At 47.0% G+C, this 26926-nt stretch overlaps 1 protein-coding gene across 4 annotated transcripts in view; it reads left to right on the top strand.

Moving 5' to 3' along the window:
• The window catches only part of UBLCP1 (ubiquitin like domain containing CTD phosphatase 1), a 261687-nt gene that overhangs the window by 193103 nt on the left and 41658 nt on the right, over window positions 1-26926 (top strand). For all 4 annotated transcript variants that reach the window (XM_086931215.1, XM_086931213.1, XM_086931214.1 and 1 more), the window contains exons 9-10: window positions 11345-11461; window positions 12076-12203. In XM_086931215.1, coding sequence (XP_086787341.1) covers window positions 11345-11461; window positions 12076-12203 — 245 coding nt within the window. The remainder of the gene's footprint in view (window positions 1-11344; window positions 11462-12075; window positions 12204-26926) is intronic.

The raw sequence follows: 26926 nt of genomic DNA, 5'->3' as shown, positions 1-26926 counted from the left end.
CTGAAGTGTCTTTTGCCCTTTGTGTTGTCAATGTAAAACATGAGGCATCCATCTTATTGTGGACGTAAATTGATTTGGAAAGAAAGATCGTAGAATGGCAGTTCATTTAAATGAAAATCAAAAGGAACCTTGGGTATAAACATGGGGTTGGTTCGCAATATTATTTAGTCCTTTGCAAACCTAAGGAAGGGTTCCTTGATGGTGAATGCTTTAAGTTGCCATACTCCTTGCAGATGTCAAAGCCGGAAAACAAGTTGTTTTCCATAAATCAAATTTTAAATGCACCTTATGTATAGGTTTTGAAAGGAGGCAACATTAATTGACGTATAGTTCCCACAGAACTGGTGGATATCAAAGCGGTGGAAATGATCTAAAGAGTCCTTCATAAACTGTTTTATAAATCTTTGGGAGAACAGAGAAGCGGTTGAGTATTTAGTTCTCCTAAACCTCGAATGTTGCTAGATGAAACCTGACTGAAGAGTATTTTAACGCTCTGTTCTCCAGACTCATTAAATATGGAAGCATTTGATAAGGTTTTATTCTTAGTGGATGATGGCTAATATTCCTGCACCATATACAGAAACTTTTCCACTTGGCGTTGTGGGTCTTCTTTGTGACAGAGCTCGAGCTTGTGCCAAAATATTCCTACAGTTCTGTGGCAGATCCAAATGGCCAAACTGGAGGTGGTCCGGTACAAACCGTCTTGTTCAGTGGCTTGGGATTGTGATGGGGAACCTGTCCATGATATCTGGACTGAATCCAGGGAGATACTTTCAGAGGATTGGCTGGAGCGTGCTGACAACTTCAGGAGTTTGCTGTACCAATACTGACTTGGCTATGCCTGAGGAATGAGGATCAGAGTGCAATTATCTGACTTCGCCTTCCTCTGCACCCTTGCTGGGGAGGGGGGGGGAGTGTTAGGAAAGGCACAGGCAAATAACTTGGAGCAACTGATCAAATGAGCATTGCTCATCGTCCATGGATGCCAATACCTGCTTGTGAAGCATGGGCATTTCTTGTTGATCAGAGTAGCAAACATTGATTGAAAATGTAATCCACCTGTTTCTGCTCTAGTTCCCACTCGTGACATTCTGACAATTGTTGACTGATTGCATCCGCCTGATTGTTCTGGTAAGCTGGCAAGTGTTTAGTGATCTTGTGAGAAATTACCTTGTTCCACAGCAGTTGAGCCTCTTCTGCGAGGTATTGGGACGTGTTCCTCCTTGCTTGACTATATAGAACATGGGCATTGTGCGGTCTGTTCTGACCAGTACTGGTTAACCTTTTAGCCTGGGAAGGAATGCTTGCAGACCTAGATGTATGCCACAAAGTTCTAACACGTTTATGTGAAGCATCTTTTCTGTATTCTACAAAAAAACCTCTTACTTAGGGTTCTTGTAGGTGCACTCCCAATCCTTCCAAGGATACATCTGTTGTAAGAATCATCCTGTTTGACACAGGTAGGAAAGACCGCATGTTTCAGTCTTCCTGTGACTTGTATGGTATCTTTCCCAGATCCTTCAACTTGCTTCCATTGCACATCGAGCTCCAGTTGAACGGGTCTCATATGGAGTCTGCAAAAGGGAACAAGACCTATGCATTACACCATTAAACCCAAGTGATTTTGTAGAGATGTTTCTTGTTTCAGTTTGCAACTTCTTTTCCCTTTCTATCGATGGTTTTTCCAACTTCACGTTGAGTAATGCTCCTAGAAACTGGATCTCTGTATGGAGCTCCAATAAAGTCTTTTCTTTTTAAAGTGAGACACAATGTTGTGAATAGATTGATACAAACCATTGTAGACCTTCTTGCCTCTTTTTTCAATGGTGCCTTAACAAGCCAGTTGTCGAGGTAAGCAAACACCTGATGACCTTCTCGTTTGAGAAAGGCAGCTACCTTAGCAAGGCACTTGGTAAAGATTAGAGGGGCTGATTTTAGCCCAAAAGGAAGCACCTTGATTTGATAATGCTGCCCTGACACCAGAAACTGTTGATATTTTCTGTGTCTTTTAGTGGATGGGTATGTGAAAATATGCATCCTCTAGATCCAGGGAGGTAATGAAATACCCTCCCTGCATCATCAGAGGACTTTCTATAGGGTAACCAACCGGAAACACTTTCTTTATCACTTTAAGCCCTTCTGACAAAATAAAAAAAAGTATTGGAATAACTCTTAAAGGTTTCAGAGATTGTCCTTTAAAGTCGTAAGGAAATCATTGTTGCTCTACAGGACTTCATAGCAAGATTACATTTCTTTGCAGGCCTTTCTAGCAGAGAATACAACTTGGAACTATTATCCGTCTGATCTTGATCATGTGTCATCCCCTTCTCAATGGGTCACAATAGCATCTGCTGTATCATCCTGACCATCATCTGATGGAAGTGCACCACCTTCCTCATCGGCATTGATATAGATAGAATGATTGGAGTAATCATTAACCATATCTTGAGGCGTTGATGGAACTATTGGTGTTTGAACTATTTTGGGTGATGTTCTACTAGATGGTGGAGTAAGAAGTAGTAACTGCTTTGGAGGAGGATTAGCTGATACAAGAGTAAGTTGTTGTTGTTGTGGCGCCAACTTTTGTAAAAAGTTTGAATCGTTTGTTGAAATGTAGTCCAAAAAGCTATAGGCACCCGATCAACCTCAGGGTGTCTGTGTCCAGGGGGGAATGCAAGACCCGATCAACTTCAGGGTGTCTGTGTCCAGGGGGAATGCAAGACCTTGAATCATGAGGAAAACTACCCTGATGGTAATCAGTCTGAATAAAAGTAGTTTTCCTCAATGTGTTCACCAAATTCTGGGACATATTGCACATTGAATTGAGTTGGGCTATACGCAGTCTGCCAACCATATTCACTTGCCTCATCTTCCTGATCAGATTGCAGAATTTTCACCGGAGGCATTGTTGATACCTTCAACTGTGAAAACAGAGGCATGAAAACGGCGTCATCTGGTGTTGACTGCATTGCAGACATCGTCTGATGGTATCGTCATCAATGACATTGATGTAATGGTCACTGATGGCAGGATCAACAACCACAAAGCCATCGTCGACAGAGCTGATTTCTTCGTCGATGGGTTTGAAATCGGAGTACAAGCGTAGATGGTGCCGTCGACACTGAAGGTCTCATTTTCGATGGTCTTAGATGTCGGCGTGGGAATATTTGGGGAAATGTCTACTTTGCCCAAACAGGCAAAAGACTTTGGGATCATACAACACAAGGACTCAGTAAGAATATAGAACAATTTTGACACAAATCTGTCCAAGAGCACCTACTAAGAGTCTCCTTGCTGAAACTGCACAAGAACATTTGGGCTGGGACAGTACTGTAAACATTTCAAGAAGGAAAATCTATTTAAAACAGAAGATGATGGTCATTTATTGCTAGGGTGCAGTCCCTCCAGCACACTTGGTCAGCAGAGGGCCTCACCTGACCTTCTGCCTCATGAATAGATCCCCGCCTGCCAGACAGGGCTCTCTGGGCGATGGAAATGTTTCAACTGATGTGAAAGATGCACTTTGATCACATCTGAATGCTGATTGGGCTATTCAGTTTATACAGCCTGCTGCGCATTCATTTTTTTTGGGGAGAAACTAACACCCATAAAATAGGTTTATTTTGGCCAAGCAAAAAAAATGTATGTTTTGTTTCCCTTGTTAGTTAGATGCCCATGGCTTACCACTGTTGGAACCATCTTCTGAAACCAGAGTAGTGTTACTGCTAGAAGAAACTCAGCTAATACATCCCTTATTGGAAACATCCCTCCTGCTAATATTTGCTGAGCAGCCATGTGGAGAACAGTTCACACAATTACAGGGCACTACTGCCTGGCCTCAGGCACACAAATGGCCAAGTATCTATGCTAAATTTGCTTGCCTTCTTTTTCCTCAACTCTTTTCCACTTTCTTTTTTGTTTCTCGATAGGCAGACTGTAGGTTAAGTTGCACTTTTAACCGGTGTTCATGAATATAGGTGGCAATCTCATGATGGAGGAGGAAATGCTACTTTCTTGGAACACCGGGCCTCATATACAAAGGTATACAAATATATTTTGTGATCTCAGTCCGTGATTCACAAATCGCAATTGTTGGGACTGTAAAATATTGTAATGTACAAAAGCAATGTTGCGAAAGGGAAAAGCCTTTCTGGCTTGCAGAATGGATTTTGCAATCTGCTATGTATTCAAAATTGTTGTCCTATGAAAGAGGCATGTTTGTCTGCCTTTCAAAAAATATACATCTTTATTGTTCAACTAATCTTACTCTATTAGTGGACATTCTTCTGTCCTGTTTAGCGCATCTCTCTTGCGAGTATCAACAGTTAATTAAACATTTCCTAGCTATCGTGAAGGACAGTTTCAATTCTATTAAGAACATGTAGGTGGGGATTAGGCTGTACTTTCTAAGCTTTAATCACATTTGAATAACTCCAGCAGCCATTTCAAGAATGTAATAAGTAAACAAAACTACATTCCCATGAACTGTAGGGAGAGAGAAACATCCAATCACAAAGTCCATCCAATCACAGTACAGTCTCTCGTATAATATCCTGTGTAGCCTGTCTATCCTCCTCTTTCTTCCTGCGACGGCTGCAAACTGCCCATCTTCTCATTACTGTTTGTTGGATTCCGCTCCTAAAGAACAAGGACAACATATTACTAGATACTGCATTGGACCTAATTGCAGCACAGATCAATTACAGCGTGACCATGTAACCAACAATGTAAACAACAGATAATTCATCATAACGGCCCAATTACACAAGTCTCTTGATTACACCTCCTCTCAATAGCGGGAGGAAAACAGTTTATCATAGAAATTGCTGGGGGGTCTAATCCTCACCTCTGTGTCCTTAATAGAATTGTAACTTTCCTTTATGATGGCTTTTTCATTCTCTGTCAGGATGGAGGCGAGTATTAGGCTGGTTCAAAGCTTATCTACCACCAGGCTTGCTAGAGAGGGAACTGGTTTAAAATAGAAAGTTTTGAAGGTGGAGTCATTAGACCAGTCCGCCGCATTGAAGATGTCCTCAAGGCGTGCTCCTAGATAAAATGCCTTTGAAGCCATAGCCCCTCTTACAGAGTGGGCCCCAAAGCGAGAGTTGACAATTCCTGCTTCTTGCATGACCCACCTGATGCATCTGGCAATCATGAGGGATGAAGCCGCTTTGTAGGGTTTAGTGAGGGTAATTAGTAATTGCTTCTCCCCATGTGGCCGGTGTTCATCAGTCATGGTTTCGTATGCCTTAATAGTATAAACTATTCACAACTCTGGGTTTTGGTGCAAGGACAGGTAGGATACTATCCTGGAATTACATTTAGTTCTGCGAAAAATTTGGAAAACCACCCCTTCGGGGTTAAACACTCTACCTGTTATGTCCAGGGAGCAGACATCTGAGACTCTGTGGCAGGAGAGTAGACACAATAGCATTGCTAACTTTGCCGACAGCTGTTTCCTAGGGAGGTACTTGTTGGAGGGCCAGGACTGAAACAAGGAGGGGACTTTCTTAGCATCCAACAAAGATGAATATTTAGGCCCAGAGGGAATGGAGTCTAATACCTCTTGGTAACTTCCGAACTAGCACGTGTTCCCCCGTCCACCGGTAAATGACACGCCGAGATCACCAATCTGAAGGCTTTTTAGACTGGTACGCCAAACCTTGTGAATCCAGGTCCGCTAAAAAATTCATGACCTTGACAATGTCCGCCCCCATGGGATCAATTTGGTGTTGGAGACACCAACCCAACCATCTTGACCAGGCAGATCGATATTGTTTGCTGGTACTGTCTGCCCAGGCTTTCACGAGTAAAGAGGAAGCTTACGCCGAAAGGCTTGGGACTTTCCAACATCACCTGTAACCCTCCAGGCCATGAGGCGGAGAGATCCTGCTATGACCTCCGGGTGAGGATTGTGCTGGGGATCCTGAAGGAGATCTGGAAATAAGGGTAGAGGGATTGGATAATCCCTGGAAAGTTCCTTCATCGCTGGAAACCACACCTGAGACCTCCGGATCGGGGTAATCACTAAATTTGCCCTCTGTCTGCGCACCGGTACTGTAAGTCTGGCTATCATGGCGAAGGGAGGAAAGGAGTAGAGCTGTTCCCTGCTCCAATCTTGGGGTTGCAGATACATGATGGCGGTGAAAGGATTGAAGCAGTAAGAGACTGAGAGCTCGGGATGAGAGGGAATTGTGTTAAATGCTACACAGGGCAGTCCCTTCTAGGAACAAGACACTTTTCGAATAGAACAGTCAACATTGAGGGCCTCTGTCCATTCCATCACGCTGATCATTCTGAGTAAGATTTTGAATATCGAAGAACTTGATCTTCCTTGTGAGATTTCCAACGGTTTTTATCATGAAAATTCCACAGTATTTTGGAGCATCAAGCAATTGCAGTCAAGGCCATTTCCAGTCCAAGTCCTGAGGAGAACCCTAGAATAACGTAGGGTTTGAAACGCGATGACTCTGAGCTGAAGTCAGAACAGTTGTGGGGTACTCCAGGGAGCTATTAATGAAATGTATCCCTCCTTGGTGCAATTACCCCTTTACATAGAGTAATCTTCAACCCAGTAAACAGGCAGGACTTCTCGAATTAGGTTATGTCTGCCTGTTTGTATATCCATTACACAAGGACTGATGTCCTCTAGAGATGTTTGGAGGCAATTGACAATTCACATTGTGTTCATGTTTTCTACATGTGTTCATTGAGTATTTTGTATTATGTATTATGTGTTTTTTATTTACACGTATTGTTGGTGATGTGTTATATCTGTGTCGCTTTTAAGGACATGATGGAATGTTAATGCACAGGTTTTTTTAATTGAAAAATAATGCAAAATAAATTGTGCACACTTAGGATTGATTGGCTAGATGGTGCTAAATATTGGTTAAACAACCTATCTGGTCACTTTCCTGTTTTCCAAATTATAGTGGTCCAGGCCAGATAGTGATAGGACCCAAGCCTTCTTTGTTCTTATTGCCAATCTTGGAGAAAGGCATCCACGGCTGTTGCATGGGGATCTGGCCTCCATCTGCAGTATCTGTCGAGCTGGCACTCCAGCCGGGAGGCGAAGAGGTCTATCGAGAAGATACCCCATTTGGCTTGGATCTCACAAAAGATCTGGTTCAGCTTCCAAAGACTGGCATCCTTCCAGTTTCGGGAGTGCTAATCGGTTATCCGGTTGAAAGTCCCCGGGAGATGTTCTGCCAAAAGAGATTTGGTTGGCCAGACAATATTCCCATGGATTGCGGGCGAGATCCGAGAGGGTCTTCGATCTCGCCCCCCCACACCCCCACAGGTGATTGGCGTAGCTTACCACCGCTACGTTGTCCATTTTGAGGAGGACTGAGCACTTTACTCTCTCCTTGGTCCAGCAATGGATGGCAAAGAAGCCTGCCATTAATTCCAGTCAGTTGATGTGCAAAGAACATTTGATGGACAACCATTTGCCGGCAGTAGTGATATCTCCACACACCGCACCCCAACCGGAGCCGCTGGCGTCCGACTCTATTATGAGGTCTAGTTGGGAGCCAAAGATCGCCCTGCTATTCCAGGCATCCATGTGGGGCAGCCTCCAGTTCATCTCCTCTTTTGCCTCTAGCGACCGAGGGATCATTTGGGAGTAAAAGAAGCATTTCCGGAGAGTTCACTCTTCAAGGGTTGCAAAGCCCAGTAATGGAGGGGGCCAGGGAAGATCGCCTGTATGGACGACGAGAGTAGACCCAAGTGCCGGAGTGAAACATGGGACTTGGAGATGGTTCTCCTGAATTTGTATCGGATCTTGGTCAGCTTCCACGAGGAAAGGCTGAGAGTCGCGTCAACCAAAGTTATGAGAAAACCTAAAAATTCCATTGACTGGGATGGAACCAGAGCCTATTTCTCTTCGGTGATTACAAATCCTAAAGATTCTAGAATGTCTACCACTGTCTGCATTTGTGTGGACAAGTGGAGCAGGCATTGGTCCATTAGCAAAATATTGTTGAGGTAAATAATAAGCCTTACCCCTTGGGACTGTATATTTTCAATGACTGGTTTCATCGGCTTGGTAAAACACCATGGGGCTGATGAGACCGAATGGAACGGTGGTGAATTTGAACACCTGGGAACCCCACATGAACTGCTGGAATCGTCTGTGTGGGGGAAAGATTGGTACCACCAAATAGGTGTCTTTGAGGTCCAGGCAAACCATCCAGTCTGCTGCCTGGAGAAGATCCCGCAGGATGTGAATACCCTCAATTTTGAAGTCACTGTAGAGTAGCCAGGCATTGAATTCTCTGAGGGTGATGACCGGTCGCTGCTCGCCATCCCCCTTCTCCACGAGGAAGAGATTGCTGATGAACCCCCGTGGGTAAATGATATACTGCACTATCGCCCCTTTCCATAACCGGCTGTCTATCTCCTGATCCACCAACTCCCTCTGTTCCGGGGAAAAGGACAGTGTGGCGGGAATGCGGTTTTGCCGTGGCGCCCCGTAAAATTGGATGTGAAACCTCCCACCGTCTGGATTACCCATGCATCTGAGGACAACCTTTCCCAATTCTACTGAAAAAAGGCCAACCCACCCCCAACTGAAATTGTCAGGTCTTTAAGTCTCACCTTGTGTTGTTGAAGTTGCCTCCACTCTGGCCGGCCCTGCGTCCGCGGCGGTGGGGATAGGACTTAGTTTGGTAGAAATTGCCGAACTTGCCGGGATTCTGCCACTGGCCCCGTCTTGAGTCGCCACCTCTGGGTGCTTGGGAAGGATGGCCGGACGAGCGCCCCCTACCTCGACCAGCTGCGGCAAAAACACTAGAAGTAAAAACCCTCTTGATGGAAGACTGCGCTTTGTTGAGGGAATTGAAGGTATTTACGAATTTTCCCAAAAAGGTTACCGTCGGCCACTGTCCCTGCCTCCGAAGTGGAAAGCTCCCCCAATTTGGTATCGATTTAAACGAGAAGCAACCTGCGCCGCTCTGTAGAGATTGCGCAGTTCGTGTTCCCCAGGAAGGCGATGGCCCTCTGAGCCCAGCTAGATAGCACTTCCAGGGAAATGAGGAAGCTTGAGGTTTTGGCGTCCTCCGCCATATGCACGATTCTGGCCAAAGGTCCAGCGAAGTCCAGGAGTTTATCCTGGCACGACCAACAGGGCCTGTCAATGCCCTACGTGGGGTTGCGGACAAATTTGGAGAGGAAAGTGGCCATCTTGAGATCTATTTCCGGTGTGGTGGCCATTTTCTCCTCCAAAGAGGGCCTTGGGCATTCGGCCTTAAGATATCCCCTCACCTCCTTTTCTAGGACCATGTAGGCCGCAACCTTGGGTGCCAGGCACCAGTCCGCGGACCTCGGATGTAGGAGATCATCGAGATCCAGCAAATCCTCCTGAGAAGAGGGGCCGGCGTTCCCGGTTGGGGCTGTCCCGATCGGGGTGCTGGGCGTCGGGCGCCATGGTCTAGAACAGTCATCGTCCCCATCTGATGTGTTGGGAGAGTCATCCCTGTCCCCTTAGGCCCCCTGTGGGGGTGTATGTGGAAAAAGTGTGGAGGGGTCAGACGTCATTGGCTCTAAAATGGGCTGAGCATCTAGGAACACCTTTTTGAGATGTGCTAAAGCATCAAGATTTGACCCCGGGGTCATCCGAACGCTTGTTTGTTTGGGTTCTGGGGTGGGCTTGGTCCTGGAGTAGCCGGTTGACCTGGAGGTAGAGGGGGCTGAGGCCCGTTGGGGTCTTCCCTCGTTGCACGGGGGTGTCTGGTACTGCGCCTGGAGTGCAAGCAATCTCTTCTCCAGAAGGCTACTACCAGAGAGACCGCACTGAGGATGGACACATCCATTACCTCGCAAAATTGGTCAGACTAGTCTGGACAGCCAATGGACAGTCTGCACAGGGAATAGACAGTCCATGCTTCTCTAGGACATATATAGATATAGTAAACATCTCAATGCCCATTAGATTCCCCATGATAGACTAATGTTCTGATTTGTACCTTTGTCTCAAATTGTAAAGCGCTCTGATATCCTTCGGGATCAAGTTTCCGCTATATAAAACTTTATAAATAAAAAAATAATAAATCTATGGGGAGATAGGTGATCTCCGCCTCCTCCTCCTCCATATAATCCACAGTCTATCAAAAATCCATAGTAGGCTTATGGGCAATATAGGTGTGGGATACCACTCTCACAATAATCTTAGGGATTTTAAAGGGAAATTTCCAAATCTGGAAAATTGGGACCACACCCTGTATGTACAAAGGAGTTAATAAAGCCTGGGGTATCCCTGAGCAGTTTTGTGTCTTACCCCGTAGGGTGTTGTCCCTTCAGGCGTGGGTTCACTTTCTACTTCCACAGCGTGTAGTGCTCGTGAGCGGGACGCTTAACTGTCACTCTGCTCGAGTCTGGGCCAAAAATAGAATGCTCGATCGAGCACCAAAGCGCAAACCTTCCCCGCGTGAATCCGCCGCAGGAGGGTTCGGGACGCGCTGTGTGCATATTGCGTCAGTGCAGGCCCTCTAGCGGCCAAAGACCGCACTGCACTCTGGCGAGTCAAGAATGACAGCGGCCGCGTAGGAGCAGTTAAATGTAAATGTAAATGTAGTTGAGCTTATATAGCGCACAGCTACCCGCAGTGGGTTTCCCGGCGCTTGCTTAGGGAACCCGTTCTGGTATTCCCCTGTGAGATAACCCTGGCAGGGTATTCACAAGGTGAAAGCCAGGCATCCCGCCGCGAGGGCCGTTGTGGAGATTAAGCAAGCTGTTGCCCAGAGTAGCAGAGTGTGAACCCGTGAGTCGAGGAGGCACCGGAGCGAGAATTATCGAGTCCGTGGAATTTTTGAGCCCAAGACCCGCCGAGGCGGGGAATTGAACCCTGGTCCAGGGCCGATCTCAGATTCCGGGTCTGCCACCTCTAACCCCTGAGCCACACTTCTCCAGCCCCCGCGGCGCTGACAATTAGCGCTCATGGCACCTATTCAAAGCTTTAATCTGCTGAAACTGAACACTAAGGTACCGTTATAATAAATAAATAAGGGAATCTAATGCATTTATCTGTATTGCTGCCGGAGCAGCGAAGATAGAGGAGGATAGACAGGCTGCACAGGATATTATACGAGATACTGTACTGAGATTGGATGGACTTTTTGTTTCTCTCTTTCCATACTATTAATGGGGAATGCAGTTTTGTTTGCTTAATAAATTCTTGAAATGGCTGCTGAAGTTATTCAAATGGGATTAAAATTAAGAAAGTACAGACTAATATTCGCCTCCGGGTCCTGACATAGAATTACTTTCTTTTAGTCTGACAACATTCTGCTGATTGTCTAAGATAATTAGCATTATCCTGTTTGTGGTTTTTTTCCTCTTGCAGGTGAAGCCACTTGGAGTGATTTGGGGAAAGTATCCTGAGTTCTACACAAAGAAAAACACCATCATGTTTGATGATATTGGAAGAAACTTTCTTATGAACCCTCAGAATGGGCTAAAGGTAGCTTATGATGGTCTAGATATTACACATGCTCACTGCTGTTTTCAATCATAACACTACGTCTCCATGAGAGGATTTTTTAAATGGATAGGTTCTATCTAAACCCATTCCTCTGTTTACACATCACCAGAGAACTGCTAATTTTAGATCTTCTCCGTCCGTCCTTAATGGGTCGGAAGGCATTATGTTCTAGCCTTTGTCCCTGTTCTTGATTAACTTTCTCAATCACAGAAATTGCATGACTGTACCTCCTTTGTCCTTTCCGTTTGAGTCTGCTTGATAATGACTGTTCTAACCCTTTTGATGACTACTTAATCTGACCACTTACTGTGACCCTCACAGATCCACCTTCCTTTGTCTAATGACAGCAGATTTCTTACTTTTTCCTTTATCTGTAACTGATCGTTTGTATCGTTTTTCTAAAGAAAAAAAGATGTAACCCTGTTCAGCTGTTCACACAAGTCAGCTTCCATGTATCTGCCTGAAAACAGCAACATTCTCACCTGTCCTTTTCAGATTGGCTTCTGATTCTGTAGACAGCTTCTTTCTAACCTCTATTTTTTGCTTGGTCTCTGATAATGCCTAGTTCTATCCTCTTCTCACATTCATTATAGATACGACCCTTTATGAAAGCCCACCTAAATCGTGATAAGGACAAGGAGCTCTTAAAGTTGTCACAGTATTTGAAAGAAATTGCAAAATTAGAAGACCTGTCCGATCTAAACCACAAGCACTGGGAGAGGTGAGCAGTAAAGCCATGTTGTAATGATATACTAATTTAAAACCTTTTTACTCTTTCAGAGTGCCCCCAAATTGGTATTTTCTCCAGTTTTTTCCCTTTGTTTGCATGTTCTGCTTTATTCAAAACATAGTAATGGGTCACACTTATAGGAATATTGATAAGAGTGGGCACCCTTGTCTTTTGTCATATACAAGTGTACAATAAGCAGAGAATGAGCTGTTGGCTTTGATGTATGCCTTATGGCTCACTGTATAGGGTGTAACACTTTTTAATGAACCACTATGCCTAATCCAAATCCCAGCATTATTTATTATGTGTTCGAAGACTCTCATACTGACAATCAACCTATTAGTTTATATGTCGCCCCATTATAACAGTGATTTGGAAAGCACCATTTTTATTCTAAAAGAAAGAAAAGTTACTGTAAACACACAATATAGCATAAAGTTTTCATAATACAATCAACCACATCCCTTTGTAGCAGCCAAGCTAATCCATGATTTCAGGATGCAATTCAGGATCTCTGAACACAGGCCATGCTTTCTATCGATATTTGAACTTTTATTTTGAATTTGAGTAGGCTTTTCCCCTTTTTAAGCCTTGTGTTTCCAGGTGTTCTTGCCCCCTTTACACATCAGCCTGTCTTTGCGTATGGTTCTTAGACTCTGAAAATGATTGGAAGGGATTACTGCCAAGTTGGCACTTGGATAGGTGTCGCTTCGAGGGAGAAAATGAGCAAAGAAGAACACGCGTGCTATTTGTATAGTATGCATTCCCAATAGCCACTCCACAAAGGTTTCACTGCTTCTCCTAAATTTCATATAAAACCCTAATAAACAGGGATGGATCATCTCTTTGGGCTTTTCTTCATGAGGCCTCCAACTCTTCACCTCATGCTTTGGGTCCAGTAGAGTCCCACTGCAGCCTTGAGGATGCATCTTCGTTATCGTAGCCTTCAGAAGACTTTGTAAGGCTCTCCCAGGCAAATACTGCCATGTCATTCGATGTTAGGAGCCTTGAAAAGCTCTTAGGCATGGAGATCCCACACAACATTGAAGTCCACTCAACATTAGTCCAAGGGATCAAATAGCTTACTTTTATCGACTCTGACATCAAGGTACTATCAGTTTTTTTTCTCAACATGGAGGGCTGCTCCTCCACCCTGTTAACTTTGTGTTGTTACATGTGGTCCTTAAAGTCCAGAGGGCAAGGACAGAGACTCTGGCACCTCAAGATCCTCCTCTTGTCCCCTAGACAGTGGTCTTTTCCTCCCACTGCAACAAGTGCAAAAGGGCTTCTTAAAACAACAAAGCAGAAGAGACATTACCGGATGCCTTCTCTCACAAGGTAACCTTCTGCTCAATAACTGGCATCTGACTCCGAATCTAGTTCATGTTATCCTACTAACTGGAGATGCCACTTTCCAGTCTGATTTAGTATGCTCTTTCAGATGCGTTTTGTCTTCTGGATAGGTTTACTGCTATAAGGTATTTTGCTTAAAGAGATATTGAGGGTCTAGTAGATTTCCCCGCCAACCATCTCATAAGTAAATTATTTTCTTTACTCTGTTATCCTGCTCTTCCTCCACGTTGCTTTGAATTTACCATTGCTGCATCACTCGATCTGAAAGCGGCCGTCAAAAGAACTCTGTTGCAAAGTATTTTGTTCTCCTCCATGCACATAAGCTACACATGTTACCTGTCAATCAATCAGAGGATTTGTAAAGCGCACTACAATCCCGCAAGGGTCCCAAGGCACTGGGGGGGGAAGCCGCTGCTAGTGGTCGAAGAGCCAGGTCTCGAGTAGTCTCCTGAAGGTCTGCGGGTCTTCAGTTTGTCGTAGGAAGAGAGGGAGGGTGTTCAAAGTCTTGGCGGCGTGGTGGGAGAAGGACCTGCCCCCGGATGTGGTTCTGTGGATGCGTGGGACGGCGGTCAGTGACAGGTCGGTGGAGCGGAGTTTCCTGTTGGGTACGTAGAATGAGTCGGTTGTTGCGTTACCAACTAGTACAGCCACCTTTTGTTTTTTCTGCCTATTAGTTCACACTAGGACCAAAGCAGTCAACTCGGGTAAAATGAATACTGTGTCATATATACAAATCTTGTTTGTCCCAGCAAGCCAGCCCCTTTGCCCGTTCTGTAACACTTTATTTTTTATTTAGGAGGGAAACCTCTTGATGCACATATGTGCGAGCCCCTCATGGAGTGAACACACCAAGTGACTCGACTAGGATTCCTGTGCTGTAATTTGACCTATTAACATTCGACTGGTCCAGGTGTTATGACTGTAGAGTAAATACATCTTGTGCCTTCCGTGAACAGGCTTGTGGCACCTCTGGGTTGCTCAGAGACAAATCCAGATACTATGTAGATAGGCTCTTGGCCAAATTCCTTTTTTTGGAGGGTTGTCTTGGCTCCCTTTTCACTTCTAGTGCAAGTTGTGCCTTTTGATTTTCCTGCCCCAAATCCCCCTCCCTCCGGAGCTTGCTGGGAATGATCAAAGGCAGTTTCCTCTGGGCACTGGCAGGGGCGGTGGGTGACATTTCAAAGTGGTGGGGCGCAAAGTGATTTGCATACAGCACCGTAGCGAGCGAGCCCGAACTCCAAATGGGGGGTTTGGGGGGATAACCCCCCCCAAGAAAATTTTGAAAAAAAGAAGAAAAATCATGCATTTTCAAGCAAATTTGAGAAAGCAGGAAGGTTAATAAAGCAATTGTGAAAGTGCAGTTATTACATTAATAGATGGTATAACATAGGTAGCTGCTTATTCAGTATAACCACAGAGCTTCATACATTTCGTCCTATTACGCTCAGGTGCTGAATTCAGACTATAAGACTCATGAAAATCTCAGCTCTAAGAGTAGAAGAAGTTGCACAGCAGTTGGGAAACAGCCTTCACAAAGCATTAGGAAAATGAGAGGCAATTACTTGAAAGCAAACTGAAAGCAATGCATCAAGTAGTAACTTAAAGCAATGCATCCAGCAAAACAGTGCATGCAGTCAACCATACAAAAGTAAACTAAAGCAAGTGTTAACCTGTGAACCTTCACTTTGAAAGCAGGGTGCTAGTCAACAGGCCAGTCACATACATTTAAACTGAAGAAGAGTACACTTCAGCATGCAGGCACCAATATAAAAGCACCAAGCAAGTCAAACAGTTTAATCAAAGAAAAATTAAAGCAATACATCCAGCAAACTAGACAGTGACTCAAAAAGTAAACTGAAGCAAGTGCACACTGAAAGGAATGCGCAGTCGTAAGTCAGACATTCACATAAAAGCAACTAACCAAGACACCCAATCAATTACATGGGAAAAACTTGAGCCAATGCACCCAGAAAACCAGACCAGCACACCAAAGCATCCCACCCCTGATTGGATGGCTCTTAGGGTCACCCCTCAGTTGTTTGGCAGGGTTGAGCACCCCCCAGTTTTATGCCCTCTGCGTCTGAAGGGGAGACCGGCAAAAGGGGTCATAATGGGACATCTGGCACAGCCACTTTGTAATCGAGGTCACCCACCCAGCTCAAGACTGAGTTACAGGCTGATCTTAAATCTTTAAATAACCACAAGGGTCTCCAGCTAGTTGGTTCTTGAGCCAAAAGAGTCCCCAGCTCACTGGGAGTCTTTACATCGCGCCTGAGATGACATGACAATGTCCCTTAATCCGGAGCAACTGTCGGGACTGGTCTGGGTCTGGATCTGACTTGGTACGAGCAGGATACAAAAAGTAACGGGTAGGTGGCCTATGAGCTGTGTTAAATCACTCGTTAAATTTTAGGCAAAATGTTTAGTTTGACTTTTAAGGTGGACGGATTTCATGAGTACACTTCTGAAAAGCTTGATCAAAAGTCCTATTGCCCTTCAAGAATCTAGTCTTAGCCTTGATCAGAAGCCCCTTCCTGAAGGTTCTGGATTACATCACCCAAAGAATTTACCAAGGCAATCCAGGAGTGATATTAGGTAATAATTCACATGATCAAAGACAACACCTTTATTGCATCTTGAGACAAATTTCCCATCTTTTAAAAGTGTCCTATCAGCACTGAACTATCTACTGGCTCTCATACAACAGACCAGCATCAATGGTGTCAGGCCTTGACGCAAGGACTAGCAGTCTGTCATTCTGCAGTGAAGCTTTGCGAGATGCAATTTCACAGCTCCACACCTTTCTTTAGCACTGCCATCGGCTATCCACTCTGCAAGCACCAGCAGATGCTCATGTTCCTGCATTCCCTGCTAGACAGTCGGCATCTTACCTAAGGGAGATGGGATTGCTCATAAGCATCAACAGGATGTTCAATCCTCTTGGGCCCATGCCTCACTTCACTTTTGTGAGTTAGAGATGGACTCTATTTGGGATCTCCCCTGGGTTCCTCTAGGGCTGCACCAAGCTCGGCACCAACCCAAGTGTGTCCAGAGGCCTATTAAATATTCACAAACATATATGTCCATGATCCATGAGTGCAGACTAGGAACAATTGTAAAACAATTGAAGATCCATTGTGGAGTTCAAATTTGAGTTATTGTGCCCTGGCTGGGCTCACAGTTTTAAAATTACTGCAATGACAAGTGGCAGGGAAATGTGATTTGACATGTAGGAAATCTACTTCCATATACCAGCAACGTCACTCCTAACTGTTTTAAGTCCACAGGCATGGGGACCCAATATATAAATACTAGATATATTAAATATCAAGGAAACATTTGTCCCCACAGTCAACAGCTACACAAGGCCTTTTGCCACGCTGTAGTCAAAAACAAATGTTTCATTACCAAGCCCCACTGTAAATTAACACTTAATGGCATAACAAATCCCACAAGAAAACGAATCGAGAAATACTTCAAAGTTCTTTTTTACCGCTTATTAATTTTCAATTCATTGAAGAAAGTACATTTTTGTAAGTATAGTGGAACTCAAAATGTGAAAATCTGTACTTTATGCTGGCTGTCAAGGAACAAACTGGATTTTGTCAATCGCGACCACATAACAGGGAGGAATTATCTGGAGTGCGATTAAACAAATGGAAACACTGCTACAACATCTACTTTTTGAACTGTAGATCCCAGTGGGGTTCTCATGCAATGAAATCGGTTCATACAGTCGACTAAGACTTTCCGGTTGTACCAGCTGGAGGGGAAAGCAGGTTTATCACAGAGGCAGGGTACCTCATTTCATCAGAGTTGTGTATGGAAACCCAAGGCTTTTGCAGAGCTCCCATAGGTACACAAAATGCAGAAGGCCTCCCTTCTCTGAAGGAGGTCCAGCTTACAACTTAAGACCAGCCAATGGACGATCTGGAGAGATGGAGAGAGACCCAGTGCCTGGAAGCCTGTCCTAAAGATCCAAGGGCTGTATGAAACACCACAAGTGACTTTCCCACTAAAAGGGAGCGTGTGTGAATTAGTCCATATTTTCACCTCTAGAGGACTAGCTTTATAATACAAGGTTGTCTTGAGATCACTAAGGACCTGGTGTTTAATTATATAACTAACGCAATCGTCCCTATTAAAAACTGATTAAACATTTGTTTGTTTGAATTTACTCAAGGATTAAAAAAATCCATAAATATGAACCATCATTAAATAACAAGGTGCAGTGAGGTGAACAAGTGTGCTCGGTGCTCAGGCAAAGTGTGACACACATGTAATGTACAACAATATCGGTGTATCACTAATTATGAACTAATGACCCTCATCATTCCTATTGGGAACTCGCAAATTGCACAAGCAATTCCCATTCATTCCTATAGGACTCTAGGCCCATAGGAATGAATGGGAATTAATTCCTTAATTGCGACTCGCAATTACCGAGTCGCAACTAAGGAATGTGTAGGAATCACACATTTTTATGCGATTCCTTTAGGCAATAGCGATTCTTTAATTGCGATTCTTTAAAAATCGCAATTAAAAAAATAGCTATTGTCTATTTTGATGCATGTGCGCCTAAATCCAATAACCACTGGGATGACCATTAATTTTGGGCTCCAGGGTAGTGTACTACTCGCCGGAAAGCGCTTTTACTCCTAGTCAGGGGTAGTAAGCGCTATATAAATGCAAGTTCAATTATTGCTGCTGGGTCCAGTCTGAACTCTCTCTTCGCCAGCCCTGCCGATTGACATGGCTGGCAAAAGCATGCACTAAGCTGTTTATTCTACCAGGTTAGCAACTTCATCTCAAGAATACAATTCCTGTCTGGTTCTCGGGCTGGCACCAACCCAGAGCTCCAAGACCCATTCACAGCCTGACGTCCTGCATTGGTTGTGAAAGCTTAGCTTGGACACTTGGCAAGAGGCCAGCTGGCAACAGGTGTAAAGTCAGCAGGGAGGAACTGCAGGCTGCCCCATCCATTCAGACACAGCAGGGAACAAGCAGGAATCATTACTAATAAGAGACACAAACTACCACCCCCACCGAAAGAGAATTTAAAGTCAAATTGATGAAACAAGCTGAAAAGACAAAAGAGTTCTCGTGAAAAAAATTAATATTAATGTGCACTATACTAGACCTTATATATCTTGATTGTGGTTAGTTTTATTTTCTTACCGATATATAAAAATTAAGAGCTGAAGATTCGAGTTAATGTCTGATGCATCCTTTCATCTTTTGAAATAAGGACTGCGCTATACATTATGCTGGCTGATGTACATAATATGCAAACGTATATACAGTTACACCCATATACTTACGTGAAATAGATTGCTTATTGTATCTTTATGACAGCGTTCCATCCCAGCAGGGCCAACAGAGCATGTTATCCTTTTATGGTTGATTGAAGGATAATGCTTGAGTTGGTGAATAATGATGTGAAGTTATCACATTATTTTGAAAATGCAAGTGCACTCTATAGTGCAGTCACTACATACCCCCCACTACCACTATACATCCGGATTTAGAAATCTGGAGCCGGTCTATGCAGCACTCCCAAATCATCAGGCCTGATATAGCAATCTGTTTTCTAGAGCGCTTCGTGCCTCACTTCTGAATTGTCTGCACGCCATACAGAATAGATGCTGCTGTTACTCTTTCTAGCGGTACCGAATTTAAAGCCCCTGGGCGAATGGAAGGTTCTGCTGCCCTTCCCGGAAAACTCGTGACCTTGCAATCACCGCAGATATCAACAGCGAGCGCACAAATCCCTGTGTCATGGTGAAAGCAACTGAGGGAAAGAAAATCTTATTTTGGCGGTGATTAAATAACGACTCGTGAGTTCACGTGCGCTGCGTAGTTTCACATCAGAGGGTAGTGTGTGTGTGAGTGACACAAAAAAAGCGCACAGTAAACACAGGTAACAAAGGAGAGAAAGTAGCGCACGTGGGCCCCACCTCGCCCCGACTCATTTACTCGAACGAGCATCACCCTCCCTGGGGCCCCGCATGAAAGGCAAGAGGAGAAGCCGCCCAGTGCCTTACTTTACTACTCTGCCCATTGCTGCGATACATCCAGTTTTGACAATGCTTTTTTTCTTACACTCTTTTGAAATGTTGGACTGCTGAGAAAGTTTCCGTGGGTTTTACTTTCCGAGTCAATCTAAAAAGATGAGCTCACAATGGACATTTTTTACTTGGAGAGGCGAGTGATATTTTATATTTTTGTGTTTCTTGTCTTTTATTTATTAAGACGGGACAAGGATTCTTTACGTGGGCAGGCTACCGAAAACCACGAATTTAGTAAACAGTATAACGACGAGGCGTGGGAGGGAGAAATGGCACTTTCCTTGTTGTTCATGCACTTGAATGAAGACAACCATCTGTCCTTCGACCCATTCACATCATAGTCAGTTGCCCTGGCAATGGGCACATCAGAGATGGCTACATTAAGCAGTCTGCGCCCCCCCCTTAATAGGGGTCACCCATCTGCCCAGTTGGTTTACGGGCCCCTCGCAGGATGTCCTCCGCGAGATCAGGGAAAAGGCCCCACTTATCCAATTTTATTTAGATCATTTGCCAGCGGAGAGCCTCAGCCAGACCGCCGAACCCACAGCACTTCACAATCCTGGAGCTCCGGATCGAAGCACACCACGCGTCTGGGCCGCTACTCCACCGCAGGCCTCAGCACGCAAATTGAGCACTGCCTGGCTGGTATTAGAAAAGAGGGTGGGCGAGAGGGACAGCCGAGGGCCCAGAGGTAATGTTCTAGGGGAGAGGAGGAGCCCAACCTCACTGTCATGGTTGCAGACGGGCCCCGCCAACAGCCCCCACGCTCCCGATGACAGTATGGGGTCCAATGCACTCACCAGCTCATCGCCCGTTGCTCGCACCAGCACCTGTCTCCAATTGACACACCTGCTCAAAACTGGACCCCACCGCCGGGGCCAAGCGGCATCCAGTGCCCCGGGCATGCTCCACCAGGGTGTGAAATCGGGAGTCCGCGGGGGCCCAGTCCTGGTCTCGATGAATCCTCCGATTATATACTATTTACAACAAGGGGTGGTGAGGGACAGAGTCTCTGAATTAAGCAGAAAGCTCTCACCCAGTCAAGAGATCAGGGCTAGATCCAACGCCGTTTTTTAGCTCACTGCACCATCCCAGTTTCAGAACCTGGCTGTATGCAAATTAGTCTGTTCCTGTCCCAGTGCATGATGGGAACAGGGCAAACCAAACTACAAAAGCCAATTCTTACACTGGGAAGGAAACAAGCTCCCGGGGACCGGTTTCTGGCATTACAGCCGTCTTCGGCCCGGTTTGCTTGAATCCTGATGGTGCAATGAGCAAGGGACTCATGTCTGAGTATACCCTGCCACACCTATAGTGGCCTAGGTGTGGCAGGGTATACTCAGACATGAGTCCCTTTCTCACTGCTCCATCAGGATTCAAGCAAGCCGGGCCGAAGACGGCTGAAATGTCAGAAACCGGTCCCCGGTAGCTTGTCTCCTTTCTGGTGAAGAATTGGCTTGGTAGTTTAGTCTGCCCTGTTCCCATGATGCACTGGGCCAGGGACAGACTGATTTGCATATAGCCAGGTTCTGAGCTGGGATGGGGCAGTGAGATAAATAACGGTGATGGATCAAGCCCTGATCTTTGGACTGGGTAAGAGTGGTCTGCTTAATTCAGACACTCTGTTCATCACCACCCCCTTTTCTGATCCGATTATATACTGGCACCCGGTTGCAGCCTCGGACAGCAGCGCGCCGAAGGACTCTTCAAAATTGCCCACAGTACAGAAACAAACGTCATGGCGCACGTCCCGAATCGAATGGCCAATCACTGCATGACTTCACATGCTGAAGTCACAGTGATTGGCCATATGCAGTGCAGTGAGGCAGTGTGCCACCACCCACCTGCGGCATCCAATAATGGATTGCCAGGGTGGGACCAGCCAATCCTGGCGGCTAGGGGGGCACGCTGCTGCTCGCCCTGGGCCGCCTTTGAAACCCCGGGGCTGTAAAAGCAGCACCCCCTTGGACCCTCTGTCAGGTTAGCAGCGCGCATGCTCAGGCCAGGTGCGAGCCTGGAATCCTCATGCGCAGTGCAGTGCTGCTGCTGGCCTGCAGACTCTCCCAGCCCCACCCCCTGCCCATGCGCACTCTCCACTGTCTCTGGATTCAATCGGGTGTATCCCGGACTGAAGCGCTGCGGCGCTTTATAATGTTTGTTTGCAGGCAGAATTCACACAAAAATGTTAGGTGCGTCCAGAGCAGCTTAGGGGGGCTACGCCCCTACGCCCTAATGGACGCACCGCTGCTGGGCACTGGTAGTAGTGGATAACCTTCTTCTGTAGTAGGGGTTCTCTGTGTATAGTCCTAATCTAGTGAATAGTCCCGCCCATGTGCGTGGACCCCGGCAATCAAAAATAATCTCTTAAATTGTCAAATCATGCTGAAACTGCAAAGACCCTTAAGAGTGAATTTAAAGACAAATAATGCAGCCTATATCCACAGGCTACACTGTCCAGTACTTCAACTAGAAATTCCACCAAACAACACCACACACAACACAGCCTGCCCAGTTTCTTCCATAGAGAAACTTGCCTCTACCAGTAAAATACTCTGGAATGATAGAGAGGAAGGCATGGACAGACAAGCCCCATAGGCTGCCAATATGTGGCTTTAATGGGGTACTGTGCCTTTAAGAGAACTTTCCAGAACTTTATCCCAGTATCCCAGAATGCACAGCAGGTCCCTTTTACTTTCAGTTTTTTTCCGGCTCCTGCTAACAGGACCCTGGCATTGAGCTCTCCCTTTTTTTCAAGGGTTTATATTGGATTTAAGTTCACTTTTTGATAAAAGTTTTTGCAGTTTATATTCTTGGTGTTTCCCTTCTCTCCTGTGTGTTTGTCAGGCTTTTTAGAGCTCTAAAATGCCTGCTCTGTTCGACAAATACCCAGCATGTGGAAGGCCAAGACTGATCCACACGACGTCTGCATTATTTGTCTTCCTGAAGCACATGTCCCTGAAGACTGTGACATCTGCCAGAACCTCTCAGCAAGGACCCTGAGGGAAAGGCTGAAGATTAGGCTTCAAGGCCTGGAAGAGAGACGACTGCAGGCTGCTGGTGGGTCTGGGCAGGCTGGGAAGGTTCCCTCTGCCTCTGCTGAGGCCTCTGGGGGACTCCCCAGAGACAGGAAGACCAGCAAACGGTCCTGGTGTCCGTCGGCGTCGATTGCATCGACGACGTCAAGAGGGATGACGGCGGTGTGTTCCCCATCTCCCCGGCGCTCCGGGTCGAGACTGCGTGAAGGTTCGACGTCGAAGAGCCTGGTTAGACCTCCGTCGAAACCACTGTCTACGGCGTCGTCTACGTCAACGTCGAGCTATCGACGTCGAAGGAGAAGCGACAGGCGTCGGTGCTCGTCGTGGAGGCGATAACGACTGTCGTCGAGGGGATCCTCGGCGTCGAGGACCTCGAGGAAGAGGACGGCGTCGAGGAGGAGTCAACGCTCGTCGTCGAGAATGGAACGGTCGACGTCGCGGAGGCGGCGTTCGGCGTCGAGGAAGGAGAGTTCGACGTCGCGGAGGCGACGTTCGACGCCTGAGTCACGGAGGCGACATCCGACACCGGAAAAACGACGTTCAGAGCCGAGGAGAAAGAGGTCGGCGTCGGTCTTCTCACTCCCCAAAGCAGCGCAGAAGGAGTTCTGGCGCCAGAAGTCACGCTGAGTCTGGTGGAGGGCGCCGGAGGCGGCGATCACATACTGGAGGGGCTGGTTTGCAGTCCCCTCCTCCGAAGAAGTCACCGGGCTCGGTGTACTCAGTGTTATATACACCACCTCGGCCGAAGACGCCTCCTCCCCCTATACCTAAGGAGGATCCTCCCGTCAACCCTCCTCTACCCCCACTTCCTCCCTCAGGACAGCGACCACCACCGCTCCTGCCGCATGGGCCTGCCCCTCGGCCGCAGATACCTCCTGTCCCTCCGCCAAGATCGGTGTCACTACCTCCTCTTCCTGCACCACCTAAGGGGACTCAAAAACCAAGACCCCAGGATAGGCCACGGAAGACGCCTCCACGGAAACCTGCGGAGCGCCCACGATCCAGGAGGTCACGCTCTCGCTCCAGGAGGAGGGAGCGATCGCGGAACAGGTCGTCCACGCGGTCGAGATGCTGCCATAGGAGGCACAGATCTCGCTCTCACACAAGGTCCTTAGGGACCAGGGACTACTCTCCGACTTTGTCGGGATCGCCGGACACAAGGGTGTCGCCGGTTGATGACCTGGTGGCGTTTCATGATGTCCTATTGAGAGGCACTGCCAAATTGGGCATATCCTTGACTGTGCCCATGCCCAAGACATCGGTCATTTTCGAGACACTGCACCAGAAACATCTCTTATCCACTGCTACCTCTGGTGCCGGGACTGGAGGAACCGGCCATGGACCTTTTTCTCACCCCGGCGGTGACTAAGGCGGCCCCCTCGAGATTACTGAAAAAATACTGGGCTCCCGATTCGGATCCGGCTTTTGAGGGTGGAACCTCCTCCGGATTCTGTGATTGTGACGGCGGCCCACAAACAGCATGCCACCACCCCGTCATCACAGTCCCTCCAGACAAAGAGTCTAGGTGGATGGATTCAGCTGGAAGGAAAGTATGTGGAACATCTGCGACCTCTATGAAGGCTGCGAGTGCCACAGCTTTGTTGGGACGCTACGACCGCGCCCTCTAGGACTCCCTCCAGCAGTTTGCGGAACACTTACCTCGCGAGAAGCGGGAAGATTTCCAGGCAGTGTTAAACAAAGGGATGCTGGTAGCGAATCAAATTATCAGCGCTGCAGCAGATTCATCCCTCTTGGCGGCGAATGGCTTTTGCCATGGGATTAACCAGCGACGACATGCCTGGCTCCGCCTTACGTCACTGAAACCAGACGCACAGCAAAGGGTTGCCAATCTTCCATTCCGAAACACTCACGGCTGTGGGTCTAGAGAAGCCCAAAGACACGAAGAAATCGTACCGCCCGTTCCAACGGCGGTTTGGTGGACAGGGCAGAGGACGTGGCCAAGCTTCGGGACAGTCACAGCAAGCTGTTCCAGAAACGCCTGAAGGGCAGAGGAGGCCAACAGTCGGCACCAGCGACCAAAGGCCCGGCCGGGTCTAGGCCCTGAGCACTTACTTCCCCCGGATCTGTTACCCACTCCGGTAGGGGGAAGCATCCAATTTTTTCTGACAGAGTGGAGAAAATTTACTCGGGACAAGTGGGTGCTGAATATTGTTTGCAATGGATACAGTCTTCGGTTCACCAGCCCGCCTCCAGCAATTCCACCAGTCAGCTCGCAGTTTCAGCTGCGCGAGCTCCAGGCGGAGGCAGATATCCTGTTAAGGAAACGGGCGATAGAAGACGTTTTGTCTCCGAGAGGAAGAGGTCTGTACTCCCGGTTCTTCCTGGTTGGCAAGAAGGACAAGAACGAGTTCAGGCCCATTCTGGACTTGCGACAGGCAAAACAAATGGATTCGCAGGGAGAAGTTTTGCATGCTGTCGTTGCATTAGATTTATCCTCAGTTGCAACAGGGAGACTGGCTATGTGCTATAGACCTACAGGATGCGAACTTCCATGTGCCCATTGCACACAAGCACAGGAAGTTCCTGCGATTCCAAGTCGGCGCCAATCATTATCAATACACAGTACTCCCATTCGGACTAAAGTCTGCGCCGAGAACATTCTCGAAGTAGCAGCACACCTGAGGAAGAACAAGGTGTTTGTCTACCCGTACCTGGACGATTGGTTGATCAAGGCCTCCTCCTTCTCGGAAGCTCAAGCACACTTCCAGAAGACGTGCGTTCTGTTGAACAAGCTGGGGTTGCACATCAACATGTCCAAGTCTGTCCCGACTCCGGTCCAATGCATACAGTACTTGGGAGCCTCCATCAATACACTGTCAGCAAGCATGTCTCCTTCGGAGGAGCGACGATTATCACTCCTTCGGAAGGCTCAGGCTCTTATGACCACTCCATCTACAACAGTGAGGAAGGTGTCTTCTCTACTGGGATCGATGGCCTCTTGTATCTCTGACACCACATGCACAACTGCACATGAGACCGCTGCAGGAGTGTTTGGAGGACCAGTGGGATCAGATGACAGGATCTTGGGACGACAAGATACGACTGTCTCTGCATGCTCTTCAGTCACTGAAGTGGTGGTGTTCAGCTGAGAATCTCCTCAGAGGGGTTCCCTTCCACAAGGACATTCCCTCGCAGACTGTCATGACGGATGCTTCTCTCCACGGGTGGGGGAGCGCACTCCGGAAACCTACAGATTCAAAGAACGTGGTCCCTGATGGAGGCCACGTATCACATCAATTTCCTGGAACTCAGAGCGGTTCACTTGGCACTGAAGGCCTTTCTTCCGTCCTTTCAGAACAACTCTCTGCTTGTACAGACGGACAATACGACCACAATGTATTACCTCAACAAGCAGGGGGGTTTGAGATCACGCACTCTGTCACAAGAGGCGCAGGCGATCTGGCACTGGCTTCTGGCCAGAGGACTGACGATAACGGCTAACCATCTGCCAGGTGTGCAGAATGTTCGGGCGGGCGCACTGAGCAGACTGATTCTGGAAAACCACGAATGGGTCATAAACGACGAAGTACTAGGAGAAGTCTTCGCAAGGTGGGGCACTCCAGACGTAGATCTGTTCGCCACCGCCGAAAACAGCAAATGCTGAGACTTCGCCTTCAGGTACTACCAGCAGGGGACGCTGGGGAATGCGTTATGGATCAACTGGTCGAACAGCTATCTGTACGCTTTTCCACCCATTCCCCTGATTCCAGCGGTACTCATCAAGCTGGCCCGATCCAGGGCTCGGATGATACTCATTGCCCTTGAATGGCCCAGACAGTGGTGGTTCACGGACCTGCTTCACCGGTCTCTCCTTCCTCACATTCGGCTGCCGTGCAGGCGGGACCTTCTCGCGAAGTTCGGGGGGCAGATGTTGCACCCCAACCTCTCGTCTTTGAGCTTGGCGGCATGGCTCCTGAGATAGTGCAATATGGCCATCTAAAGCTGCCCGAAGATTGCATGGACATACTGAAGGAGTCTGAGACCCTCCACTTGGACTTCCTATGCTTACAAGTGGAAGAGATTCTGTATCTGGTGCCAGTCCAAGAACTATGACCCGACGATGTGCAAGGAAGACGTCATCCTTCCTTACCTTCTACATTTGGCGCAGTCTGGCCTTAATGTTCATTCCATTAAGGTTCATCTTGCTGCATTGACGGCCTACAGAAAATGCCCTTCACAGACTTCCTTCTTCCAGATCCCTGTGATCAAAGATTTTTTGGAAGGCTTGAAGAAAGTG

The sequence above is a fragment of the Lissotriton vulgaris genome, chromosome 7, assembly GCF_964263255.1.
Source record: "Lissotriton vulgaris chromosome 7, aLisVul1.2, whole genome shotgun sequence".
NCBI lineage: Eukaryota > Metazoa > Chordata > Amphibia > Caudata > Salamandridae > Lissotriton > Lissotriton vulgaris.
Note: the sequence above shows the minus strand (reverse complement) of the source record. Positions and strands in the feature narration are given on the sequence as shown.